Genomic DNA, 13372 nt, shown 5'->3' on the forward strand with positions numbered 1-13372 from the left:
TAAGTAATCAGGACAAGACAGGCCTTGAGTTATATTTAAGGCCACACTGTACTACTCCAGATGGAGAAATCACCCCATATCTTACTTCTCATCTCAAATATGTTTATCTGAGTTGTCCAGCCAAACTCTTAGAAATAGGTACGTAATATGCATAAAGTGTCAGCCTAGCTCCAACCACACGGTGCCAGAAATATTAAATGTGCACCATATTTTCAGCATTCCAGAGGATCAAGAGGACACATAAAACTAGCACAGCATCAGTTTCACATCCATAAAACCAAGAAAATGAAATTGCTACAGTTGCTCATTACAGGTTAATTGCCAGTTCCCTTATTCAGTTTCATACCCAACCAAAAGTGATATTTCACTTTTGAAATATTACCCCAAATTTAGCATTATTTGTCAGGGAAAGGAATGGACAAATAAATGGAAGAGAGAGACTTCTCAGCTTGAGCTTCACCAGGGAGTTGGTCAGTTCATGCCCATTGTCCAGTCCCCAATATGAACTTAAAACTCACAAGGCCAATTAATTGTTTGCAATGTGCTTAATTGTCTGCAATGTGCTCCTTGCAGAATCTTGAGGAGCCCAGTTTTCTTAGCTTCCTGCTGCTACTATACGTTCCACCCAAAACTGTGTCCTAGGATACCCAGTGAGAAGCAACATGATCCTGGTCTGTGCCCCTCACAAATCTTACCTGTTCTCAGCTTTAATTTCTTGACCTTAGTTAACATTCACTACTCTGTGGCAGCTCAAAAATCCCTTTCCTCCACTCATTCTCCTGCTACAGTAGAACTTGACTTCCTCTAAACAAACGTGCCAGCCTCTGAGTCCAAGCTCAGATGCAAGATAAAGAGAGAAAACAAGATGGAGTGGCACCCACAAGAGCCTGCCACTTTCAGACAGTGATGATTTGAGGTGTGCCTACCCAAGCCCTAGAAACGAGTACCACCACCAGATCCCACTAACCAGAGGAATGACAAAAATGCCAGAGCTTGGCCCTCTCCAAATGGGAGTACTTCCCACAAGAAATGCAGCTGCCCCTGCAGCCTGTGGTTCCCAAAATTCTATCCCAGCAAATACCAGATTCTGCCAACTCCATGTAGGATGTTGCCTGCTAGATCTTAACTGGTTGTGCAGTTTGAGGAGCCCCATTGTCTCCAGGCAGGACTTGGTCTTACAAATTCCAGCCCCACAACATGGCAGCGTCTTCTGGTGCAAAGTGACTTGCTCTCCACACAGTACTATACTTATAAAAATTACAGTTTGAAGTCCCAGACAAACCTGACCAGCAAATGAATCTCATTATGTAATAAAGCAATCCTCAATCTGGCTACACAATAGAATCACCTAGAATTATAGGTGAAAAAAAACAAAAATGTTGCTGGAGCTTCATCCCAAGAAACTCTACTTCTTACTGGTGTGGAGTGGGCCTGGGTATCAGTGTTTTACTGAAAGCACCTAGATGATTCTGATGGCTTCATAACACTGATCCAGTATGATATCTTGCCACTTCCACCAAGGATGTCATTCAGTAAGTTTAGGTTTATGATTTCTGTTTGAAATCAGGCCTCTCCCAAAGCTGCAGCTGTAGTCTACACCAGACGCTTCATCACCAAAGTCCAGTACCCTGTCTGTTCACTCAGTAAAGCTGCCAATTCCAGATGGAAAGTTAAAGATGGATGAAACCCTGAACTCTGTGTGCCTGGTTCTCCTCTGTTCCACCATATATCTTCTCCATAAGTGACATGGCTTTTTTCACACAGTGGATTCATAGCCCTTTCTTTCCTCCCTAACCTGTCAAGCTATAGACTCAGAGAGCGCTACCTGATCAGTGTAACGACAGTGACCATCACTTCTGGGTTCTCATTCCCTCCAGGTATTACTAATGAAAGAAGAATGGGGAGAGGGCAACAGCCCCCTAACCCCTGTTAAATTCAGGAGTACCTTGAACTTTCGTTTTTGTAATAGCCATACTGCTTAATATTGTTTGCTGCTGTCTCCTCCACTGAACTGTAAGCACTGCAAAAACTGAAACAGTGCCTGGTACGTAGTAGGAATTCAGTGAAATGTTTGATTGATAAGTGAATGAACAAATGAATGAATAGATGGAGAAGAGCTCTTTCCATGGTAGGAGTGGAAAGATGCTGTCGTGGCTTCACTGTTAGGGGCCAATATGTAACATGGATAATTGGAACCACAAGCAGAGGATTGGAGGAGCAGAACTCATAATCTTAACCTGAAAATTCAACACTTGCTCTTTTTCTTCACTTAAGCACAGGCTTGCTTCATTTCAAGGCACCTGAACACTTGCCATCTCCTTGTACTCCATTTCTGCTTTTCTTCTTAGACCTCCCACATCGCAGCAGCCTGATTGTTCTAAAATGCTCTGTTCTGCCTGCTTTGCCTTCACCATTTTCCAGCTCAGTAGCAGCCTACTTGTTATGTCCCTCCTTACAATAACAGTGGGAGCTCTTTCCAACTCTACAGCATAGTTTAAGAGAGATTAGGTAAATGTACAGTAAGTCCTTTCTTACTCATTTTCTGACTTCTGTAGTGTTTTGAAAGTACTGAACGCTAAGACTGCTTATCCACAAGCCCTTTTGAGTAATGATATGTTTATCTTAGAATTTCGACCTAAATGGTAATTGTATTGCTGCATGTGGGAGAATGAAGCCAAGATGTTTTAGTAATCATATAGTACCAGAGACTGTGCTGCCTGCACATGTGACTTGGGACAGGTGAATCTGGTGCCTCTGTTCTTAAGGACTGGTTGAAAGAGAAATAAGCAAGAAGCACAGGATGAAGATCAGCTCACTTTGCACTCTAGCTCACTTGATACCTTTTGAAATACAGTACACTATTTCTCTTCAACATTAATTACTATTAAGGATATCCTCAGTGGCTCTAAAAGAGCTTATGCTCTAAAACATGAACAGCATTTGAATCTCTCTTAAGGCATTGCAGAGAATTGTGGAAAAGTTAAGTGGGGTCAGCAGTACTGAGTTCGTTTTCTGTTAGTTGTTTTGAAAATTGCTGTCTGAGTCCAACAACATCTATGGGTTGGCCAAAAAGTTCCTTCGGTTTATACGTAAAAATAAAAGAAAAATTTTTCATTTTCACCAAGAACTTTATTGAACAATGTATTCACCATTTTGTTCCACTACCTTCTGCCATTTTTCAGGCAACTTTATAATTCCATCGTCCCAAAACTTTTCATCTTTTTGAGCAAAGAACTGGTCCAGGTGCCTTTTACAGTCTTCCAGGGAATCAAAATTTTTTCCGTTAAGAGAATTTTGTAAAGACCGAAATAAATGTAGCAGTAGGCTGCTGCTGAGCTGGAAAATGGTGAAGGCAAATAAAAGAAACGCAGTCTTGCATTATCCTGATGGAAGATTATGCGTTTTCTGTTGACTAGTTCTGGATGCTTTTCGTTGAGTGCTGCTTTCAGTTGGTCTAATTGAGAGCAGTACTTGTTGGAATTAATCGTTTGGTTTTCTGGAAGGAGCTCATAATAGAGGACCCCCTTCCAATCCCACCATATATACAACATCACCTACTTTGGATGAAGACCAGCCTTTGGTGTGGCTGGTGGTGGTTCATTTCGCTTGCCCCACGATCTCTTCCATTCCACGTTATTGTGCAGTATCCACTTTTCATCGCCCATCACAATTTGTTTTAAAAACAGAACATTTTCATTACATTTCAGCAGAGAATCGCATGCGGAAATATGGTCAAGAAGGTTTTTTTCACTTAACTTATGTAGAACCTAAACATCAAAGCGATTCATACAACCAAGCTGGTGCAGATGATTTTCAGCGCTTGATTTGGATATTTTGAGTATGTCGGCTATCTCCCTCATGGTATAATGCTCAGTGTTCTCAATTAATGTCTCGATTTGATCGCTATCAACTTCAACCTGTCTACCCAACCGTGGAGCATTGTCCAGTGAGAAATCTCCAGTACGAAACTTTGCAAACCACTTTTGACACATTCGATCAGTCACAGCATCTTCCCATATGCTGCACAAATCTTTTTTTGCGTTTCAGTTGCGTTTTTAACCTTTCTTGAAATAATAAAGCATAATATGCCGAAAATGTTGCTTTTTTCTTCCATCTTCAATATTAAAATGGCTACACAAAAATTCACCAGTTTTGATAAGCTTTTTTTTAAATGCACGCTTCTATGAAAGCTGTCACAGTACAGTCTAACAAAATTGTTTCAAGTGACATTAAAAGCAACTAAGTTCTACTAGAGCCATCTTACGGAAAAAGACCAAATGAACTTTTTGGCCAACCCAATATTTCACCTACTTACTGATATCTTTATCCTTGGGCTTAAGATAGTATTTTTCAAAATATTGTCCACAGACCTGCGTTAGAATCATCTAATGGTGTTTGTTGAAAAATAAAAACGAAAACAAAAAACACATTCCTGAGCCGCAGCTCAATAAACAGAATCTCTGAGTGACGCCTTGAAGTTATCCTGACCAAACAACTCAGCTAATTCTTTTGAACCTATAAAGTCTAGACTGCTCGCATGAGACTTCACCAATATTAAGCTTCAAATACTTCCAAGAGGCAGTAGCACTGTGAGCAGGTATTAGTCATTTTTCTTGAAGGATCTGAGATCAGGTTATGATAAAGTAAATGAGAAAAACATGAGGACACAAACATCCAAGGGGGAGGAATAGGACACCACCTATAGACAGAGAATGACCAGAGAGCTAAAGAAAACTTTCTTTACTTTACCTCTACTTCTTACCCTTTTGCCCTTGGGTATTTGTCCTTTACCATAGTTTAGTTGAGACCAATAGGCATATATTGAGCCCCTGCCATGTGCCGGGCACTAGGGACTATACTACCCAAAGCAATACAGATTCTATGCAATCCCTATCAAACTACCAATGGCATTTTTCACAGAACTAGAAAAAAAAATTGCACAATTTGTATGGAAACACAAAAGACCCCAAATAGCCAAAGCAATCTTGAGGAAGAAAAATGGAGCTGGAGGAATCAGGCTCCCTGACTTCAGACTATACTACAGAGCTACAATAATCAAGACAGTATGGTACTGGCACAAAAACAGAAATATAGATCAATGGAGCAGGATAGAAAGCCTAGCGATAAACCCACGCACATATGGTCACCTTATCTTTGATAAAGGAGGCAAGGGTATACAATGGAGGAAAGACAGCCTCTTCAATAAGTGGTTCTGGGAAAACTGGACAGCTACATGTAAAAGAATGAAATTAGAACACTTCCTAACACCATACACAAAAATAAACTCAAAATGGATTAAAGACCTAAATGTAAGGCCAGACACTATCAAACTCTTAGAGGAAAACATAGGCAGAACACTCTATGACATAAATCACAGCAAGATCCTCTTTGACCCACCTCCTAGAGAAATGGAAATTAAACCAAAAATAAACAAATGGGACCTAATGACACTTAAAAGCTTTTGCACAGTGAAAGAAACCATGAACAAGACGAAAAGGCAACCCTCAGAATGGGAGAAAATATTTGCAAATGGAGCAACTGACAAAGGATTAATCTCCAAAATATATAAGCAGCTCATGAAGCTCAATCTCAAAAAAACAACAGCCCAGTCCAAAAATGGGCAGAAGACCTAAATAAACATTTCTCCAAAGAAGTTATACAGATTGCCAACAAACACATGAAAAGATGCTGAACATCACTAATCATTAGAGGAATGCAAATCAAAACTACAATGAGGTATCACTTCACACCGGTCAGAATGGCTATCATCAAAAAATCTACAAACAGGGCTTCCCTGGTGGCGCAGTGGTTGAGAGTCCGCCTGCCAATGCAGGGGACACGGGTTCGTGCCCCAGTCCGGGAGGATCCCACATGCCGCGGAGCGGCTAGGCCCGTGAGCCATGGCCGCTGAGCCTGCGCGTCCGGAGCCTGTGCTCCTCAGTGGGAGAGGCCACAACAGTGAGAGGCCCGCATACCGCAAAAAAAAAAAAAAAAAAAAAAAATCTACAAACAATAAATGCTAGAGAGGGTGTGTAGAAAAGGGAACCCTCTTGCACTGTTGGTAGGAATATAAATTGATACAGCCACTATGCAGAACATTATGGAGGTTCCTTAAAAAACTAAAAATAGAACTACCATATGACCCAGCAATCCCACTGCTGGGCATATACCCTGAGAAAACCATAATTCAAAAGAGTCATGTACCACAATGTTCACTGCAGCACTATTTACAGTAGCCAGGACATGGAAGCAACCTAAGTGTCCATTGACAGATGACTGGATAAAGAAGATGTGGCACATTTATACAATGCAATATTACTCAGCCATAAGAAGAAATGAAATTGAGTTATTTATAGTAAGGTGGATGGACCTAGAGTCTGTCATACAGAGTGAAGTAAGTCAGAAAGAGAAAAGCAGATACAGTATGCTAACACATATATGTGGAATCTAAAAAAAAAAAATGATTCTGATGAACCTAGGGGCAGGGCAGGAATAAAGATGCAGACGTAGAGAATGGAGTTGAGGACACAGGGGGGGAAGGGTAAGCTGGGACAAAGTGAGAGAGTGGCATGGACATATATGCACTACCAAATGTAAAACAGATAGCTAGTGGGAAGCAGCCGCATAGCACAGGGAGATCAGCTCGGTGCTTTGTGACCACGTGGAGGGGTGGGATGGGGGGGGTGGGAGGGAGGGAGACGCAAGAGGGAAGAGATATGGGAACATATGTATATGTATATGTATTCACTTTGTTATAAAGCAGAAACTAACACACCATTGTAAAGCAATTATACTCCAATAAAGATGTTAAAAAGAAAAAAAGAAACAACACTCTCACTGTCCTAGAGGAGTTTACAGTTTGCTAGAGGAAGCAGGCTCTTAAATGGGCAATTTAAATAAATGTGGTAAACCAAAGGTAGAGATTTGCACAAAAAATCTGGGGGCCTGAAAAGAGGGCCCCCTAATGGAAACTTAGCTCCTAAACAAGGAATTGCCTGAGTAAGGAAGTAAGTAGAAATTAGGCAGGTCGGGGTTGGGGGTTGTTTGTGAGGAGAAACTAAAACAGGGGACCAGGAGTTGGTGGGAAATGGAGCATGTTTCCAACAGACAGTGCACAACCAAAAAAGACTCTGAATCCTAAAGTGATCCCATCTGTCAGGGGATTGATTACAGTCCAGGACTGCTTCATCGTAAAGGAGTAGAGAAAGATAATCAATGATCCTGGATAGGTAGACATGGGCAAGTCAGAGAGAAATGTGTATGTCTTGATAATTATTCAAAGCCCTGCTTTGCTAGGCATCTAGAAGACATCTTGGAGCAGTCCTTCAAATTTATTCCAAATTTATGGTCTCAAACTATTCATTGCAGTTGCTCCAAAAACATGTTAGAACCAGTTCATGGGCCTTCTCTGGGATATTGTGCATGTAATTGCAATAACTAATATGTTGAAAATACTGTAAAAATTGTTCAAAATATAGATTTGAGAATGTTTTGACTCTCACTGGAAGGATATATGAAAAATAGGAATATTACTGTTCTCTGGAGAGGGAGACTGAGAACAGAGGTAGGAGGAATTTACCTGCATAGTCTCATGGTATACCCTTTTATATTGTTTGAATTGTTTACCAAGTATATTTATTGCCTATTCAAACAAGTTTACAAGAGAATTAAAAAGAGACATTTATCCCATAGCATAAATATGTTTGAAAAGAGGGATTTAATTTATATTAAAAACTAAATTAATGATTCGTTGATAGAACAGTGACAGCAGTAATAACATTATCATCATTCGTCTATCACAGCTTGAGAAAAAAACGGGATTGGAGATATATCAATTTTATGTATCCTTTATAAATTTGTCCCTTTTTTTTTCAGTTTGCGGCTCATCTTGTGAAGATGAAATATCCGAGAATCTGTATTCTAGATGGTGGCATTAATAAGCTCAAGCCAACAGGCCTCCTCACTGTCCCATCTCCTCAAATATGAAGAACAAGAGTCTGGCTGTCAAAAGGACAGAGTGGCATCACCCCCGGCAGCACAGCTCTTCACAGCCTTGCCACTCTAAGGCAGAACTAGACTTCCAGATGGTTACATTTCCATTTCAAGTTTTGTCATGAGACATTTTTTTTTTAATCTCATGACCGAAATGTTCAGCTATCCAGGCAACAAACTTGACTGTACATGTATTGCTGAAAGAATTTTCTTAACAATGAAATCTAATCATGTATTTTTACCACACCAACGCAAAGCCAGAAGAATTCAACTGACGAGGCACATTTAGCATTATCAAGAAGTCTCAGTTACACTGAAAAGTCTGTCTTCCATTGCATTGAACAGACAGCCCTAACAAAGGTATTCTTTAGAAGTATAGACTGAATGTGATCTGAAATCATCCTTCCATGATAATGAAAACTGAAAAGCTATTCACAATACATTCCTTATAAGTAAATGCTATATTTGGTAACTCATTTTGGGCCCAGATATATGTGTGTGTGTGTGTGTGTGTGTGTTTAGAAGGAGCAGAATTTAACCCTTTGGAGAAAGTAATAACAGTTTACTTCAAGAAAAATGAAAGTCAGAAACCATTCATATTATGTAGAATATTTTTCAGCTCCTGTAGCTGAGACACCCAAAATAAGAGTGACTTAGACAAGCTAGAACTTTATTTGTCTCTCACATAAAAGTCTGCATAGTCAATCTAGGGCTAGTGTATTGGTTTCATTAGCATTAAGTACTCAGGTGTCTGTTCTCATTCTTTACCACCCTCAACACTTAGTTTCTATCTCATAGATCAAGATGGCTGTTAGCTCCCACCATCATATCTACAATTTAGAAGGAAAGGAATGAAGGAGGAGGGAGGGATAAAAAAGAGAGAGAGAAGGAAAAAGTAGGGAGGGAGGAAAAAAAGAAGAGAAGGAGAGAAGGGAGGGCACACTCCTTCTCTTTAAGGGCACAAACCAGAAGGTGCATATATTACTCCTGCGTACATACCACTCACCGGAACTTACACATGTGGCCACAACTAGCTATCAAGACAATCTGGAATACAGTTTTGGCTGGGGAGCCATTTACCCAGTTAAAAAATTTTATTACTGTGTGAGAAGAGGAGAAAACATTGAGGGACAACTGGCAGCCTCCGTCACATTATTCAAAAAATTAATCATTTCACTGAAGCTAAGATATATCACAATTTTATGTACCATGAAGAAAGAAAAAAAAGCAGCCAAATAAACTGTGACACACCAGCAATTATAAGATTCATTTCCATTTCAGAAATGTGAAAAAATATGCATCTTAGCATTATTAAAATACAGTACATCTTTTTTACTATTTTCAGTTTTGTTTTAACTAAAACATGTTCTTTCATCTTTAACTTATATTCTTCTTCAATGTTAGGACTACCTAGGTAGAACATTTCAATGACGGCCTCAATGAAACTTTCTTAACTATGGTTTTATTGTTGCTGTTTGTTTTGGGTGTTTTGGGCATCTATTTTTTTATTCAGATACAATGATATACCTTAAAATTCACCCTTTTAAAATGTACAATTCATGTTTTTTAGTAGATTCACAACACTGTGCAATCATCACTACTATCTAATTTCAGAACATTTTCAAAACCCAAAAAAGAAATCCTGTACCTATTAGCAGTCATTCCCCATTGACCCCTCCCAAGGTCTTTAATTTAATTTTTGTATATGGAGTGAGGTAAGTATCCAACTTCATTCTTGCATGTGGCTATCAAGTTATCCCAGCAGCCATGTTATTTTGTTTGTTTTGCTCAATTAAGTTATATTCAGTCATTCACCAAATACATTTTGAATACCTACTACTTACAAGACTCTGACGTAATCAGTGGTTACATAATTCTGTGATCTTTACATAATATACAAAGTAAAAATGTGAGAATTAATGAGAAAAGAAAATTTTACCATGATTTCCCTAACATCATTTTTGGGCCATTATCTACCCTGGTTAGGAAAATAAGTCCTCCTGCCCTTTCCTTCAATCTTTGATGACTTATTTGACTTCATAATCATAGTGCAGCACTGATGATCTTTTGGAAGGAATGGTTCTGAGTCTTGACTTTGCCTTCCTGAGAAAGCAGAGAAAGATGGAGCAGCAGAGATTTGAACTGAATGGGGTGGTAGGTAATGAGAGAGGGTGAAGACCTGAGTGTTGTGAGGAGAGCTGTGGGAGCAGATAACAGTAGCCAACCTCCATCACAATTTTGCAATTGGTCTTTCTTAAAACTTGATACGTTTAGGCTTATTTTGAAAAAAATGGAAGCTTTTTTAAACATTGAAATTACGAATAATATGTAATATTCTCAACAGTAAAATAAGAAAGAGCATACAATCATTGCCATGTCTACATGAAGGGCATGTTATTCAATGGCAGATGATTTCAACAAAGTTGACCTCAACACCTATTTGTTGAATTAAACCTTTGTAGAGGTCCTTTTTGATATATTATTGACTCCTACACCGTCACTGTCAACACTGTTTGTTTCTGGCATCAGCAGTCTCTTCCCTCTGCCTGGAATGCCCTTGCTACCACCACCAGCCCCATAGACACACACACATACACACACACACATTTATAAATGCTTCATAATCCAGCACCAGTAGCATATTCTCCAGTCTTCTCTGACTTCCCCGTACTGCATTAAGAGCCTCAAGTCTATCAAAGCATTCCATTCATACTTCCAATAACAGACTTATTGCATCATTTTGCAATTATCTGTTCACATTTGGAACCCCTATTTTTAAAATATGAGCTCCCTTTAAAGTCAGAGTCCATAATTTATACCTCTTGTTATCTTCAGCAACCCAGTACAGTGGAGATGCTTGATAAACGTAAAACTGAATTGAATCTCTAGCTTAGATATTTTATATGAATAGAAAAAACCCAGGTAATTTTTCAAGTGCCAAACCTATCTGGTACCTGATGATACATAAATAAATGGAAATCTCAATTCACGCAGTGAAGAAAGGATCTCGAATATTCTACCCAACTCTGAAATTCTATAATCCTAAAAATTGGAGCAAATAACTTCCAACAACAGAATAAGCTAAGCTAGTTGCATCCATTTCCCAAAACATAGAAATGCTAAATTTAAAAAGAATAGTAAAATAGGTCTAATAGACATTCTTTGATATCCTTTCTCATCCCTTTCAGAGGACTCATTTTTAGTTTGCATTGTTTGCAGCATTTCAGTAATACCATTCTGTTCTAATGCTCATGGTGACCAATAAGCAATGCATGAATGGGTACCAAGGTACAGTATTGCCAGCATCCCTTGATATATATTAATCCTCTGTGTGGTGGAGATGTAAACACTGTCCTGTCTTGGCTTAAGACTAATCTTGGAGCTATAGCAAGAGCACTTAAAGCATTAGATCAGATTCTAAATGTTGCTTCCTGCCATACTAAAAGATTCAACTTTTGAAACTAATACTGTCTTTAATGTATCTGTGACTTTTTATAAATTTATTTTTTATTATAAATTTATTTTATTTATTTATTTTTGGCTGCATTGGGTCTTCACTGCTGCGCGTGGCTTTATCTAGTTGCAGCGAGTGGAGGCTGCTCTTCATTGTGGTGCACGGGCTTCTCATTGAAGTGGTTTTTCTTGTTGCAGAGCACAGGCTCTAGGCGCGCGGACTGCAGTAACTGTGGCACGCGAGCTCAGTAGTTGTGGCTCATGGGCTCTAGAGCACAGGCTCAGTAGTTGTGGCCCACGGGCTTAGTTGTTCCGCGGCATGTGGGATCTTCCCGGACCAGGGCACGAACCCGTGACCCCTGCATTGGCAGGTGGATTGTTAGCCACTGCGCCACCAGGGAAACCCTGTATCTGTGGCTTTTTGAAAAACATTACATGGCCTACCATTCTTTTTAAAAACTGTTACAGGGCTTCCCTGGTGGCGCAGTGGTTGAGAGTCCACCTGCCGATGCAGGGGACATGGGTTCGTGCCCCGGTCCGGGAAGATCCCACATGCCGCGGAGCGGCTGGGCCCGTGAGCCATGGCCGCTGAGCCTGCGCGTCCAGAGCCTGTGCTCCGCAACGGGAGAGGCCACAACAGTGAGAGGCCCGCGTACAGAAAAAAAAAAAAAATGTTACAGTGTGGTCACTAGTCAAAGTATTAAAAATTAAGACAATCCATGCATTAATTTTCTCATTAACGCTGGAAACTTTTTTTTGTTTACCATCATTAATTTCTTCTCAACTATATTAGCATACTTTTCAGTCTTTTAGGGTAGAATAATTTACTGTTTTGAGGCTTATAGTGTGCTAGAACTGGCTCCTCTTGGCTTGGAATAGCTGAACATGCCCATTTCTTCCCAATTCCACGTTCAGTGATCTCACCTTGGTAGCTTAAACTTGGCCACAGCAGGAGTATTTAGAAGTAGACAAACATCATAAATCACAGTTTTCTTTTTATTTATTTTTTATTTTTTTGAAAGCCAGTCAATAATATTTACCAGAAAACTACTGATTTTAACCGTCCTATGGTCATTATATTATCTATAGATTATAAATCATGAAGGTAAAAGGAATTTAAAGATCATCCAATACAAGCATCGTTGTCCAAACAATAAGAACAGTGAAATGAGTTTGTAAAACTCACATAGCTAGTAAAAGACATATCCAGAATTACAATTCTGCTTTCCTGATTCTTAACACATTTCTCTGTCCACAACATACAGATAGAGAAGGGAAAGAACACCAATTTCAACCCATTACACATCTATTACAGGTCAAATTTAGGTCAGGCCTGTGTTATATTAAGGCATAGGATACAAAAATGAAGCACAGAATAATGTTGATTAAACTCACTGTTGACTCTATGACATTTGTAGATGTGCCACTTAGTATCAGCTCCTAGCAGATGCCACTCTCACTGCCCCTTCCATATCCACCCACTCAAAAGTAAAGATTTTCAAAAAAAAAAAAAATGCAGTTAAGTATCTGCATTCCCCCAATCTGAGGGGAGAACCACTGTTCTCAGGAACTCTTGCTATGTATTAAGTTACCTCTTCAACTCCAAGACAGCATTATCCAGAAAACACATCTCTGGTAGAGAACCACATTGTTTCTGTCTACAGTCAAGTCCTTGGTATATCGGGTCAAAGTTGGCCTTTAACCTTTGTCTTCTATGTCTTTGCCAGGCACCAGGCTCGAAGAATTGGAAAAAAGTCCTTGTATCAGCCTCCCAGTCAAGTGTGGAAAGCCGAAGAGGGGGACTAACAAGGAGACGAGGTGGTTAGCTAGTTTCTAGGTCTATTAATCATACAAGAGAAGAAATAGAGGTCAGTTAGGTCACTTGCTAACCTAAAAAAAAAATTACTTTTATGCCTAAGATAAACAA

General features: G+C 39.5%; 1 protein-coding gene across 3 annotated transcripts in view; it reads left to right on the top strand.

Moving 5' to 3' along the window:
* Positions 1–11526, top strand: part of TBCK (TBC1 domain containing kinase) — a 237476-nt gene extending 225950 nt beyond the window's left edge. For all 3 annotated transcript variants that reach the window (XM_060299116.2, XM_030864124.3, XM_030864123.3), the window contains exon 26: positions 7876–11526. In XM_060299116.2, the coding sequence (XP_060155099.1) occupies positions 7876–7986 (111 nt within the window). In that variant the 3' untranslated portion in view covers positions 7987–11526. The remainder of the gene's footprint in view (positions 1–7875) is intronic.
* The last annotated feature ends 1846 nt before the right edge of the window (positions 11527–13372 follow it).

Source organism: Globicephala melas, chromosome 5, assembly GCF_963455315.2.
Source record: "Globicephala melas chromosome 5, mGloMel1.2, whole genome shotgun sequence".
Lineage (NCBI taxonomy): Eukaryota > Metazoa > Chordata > Mammalia > Artiodactyla > Delphinidae > Globicephala > Globicephala melas.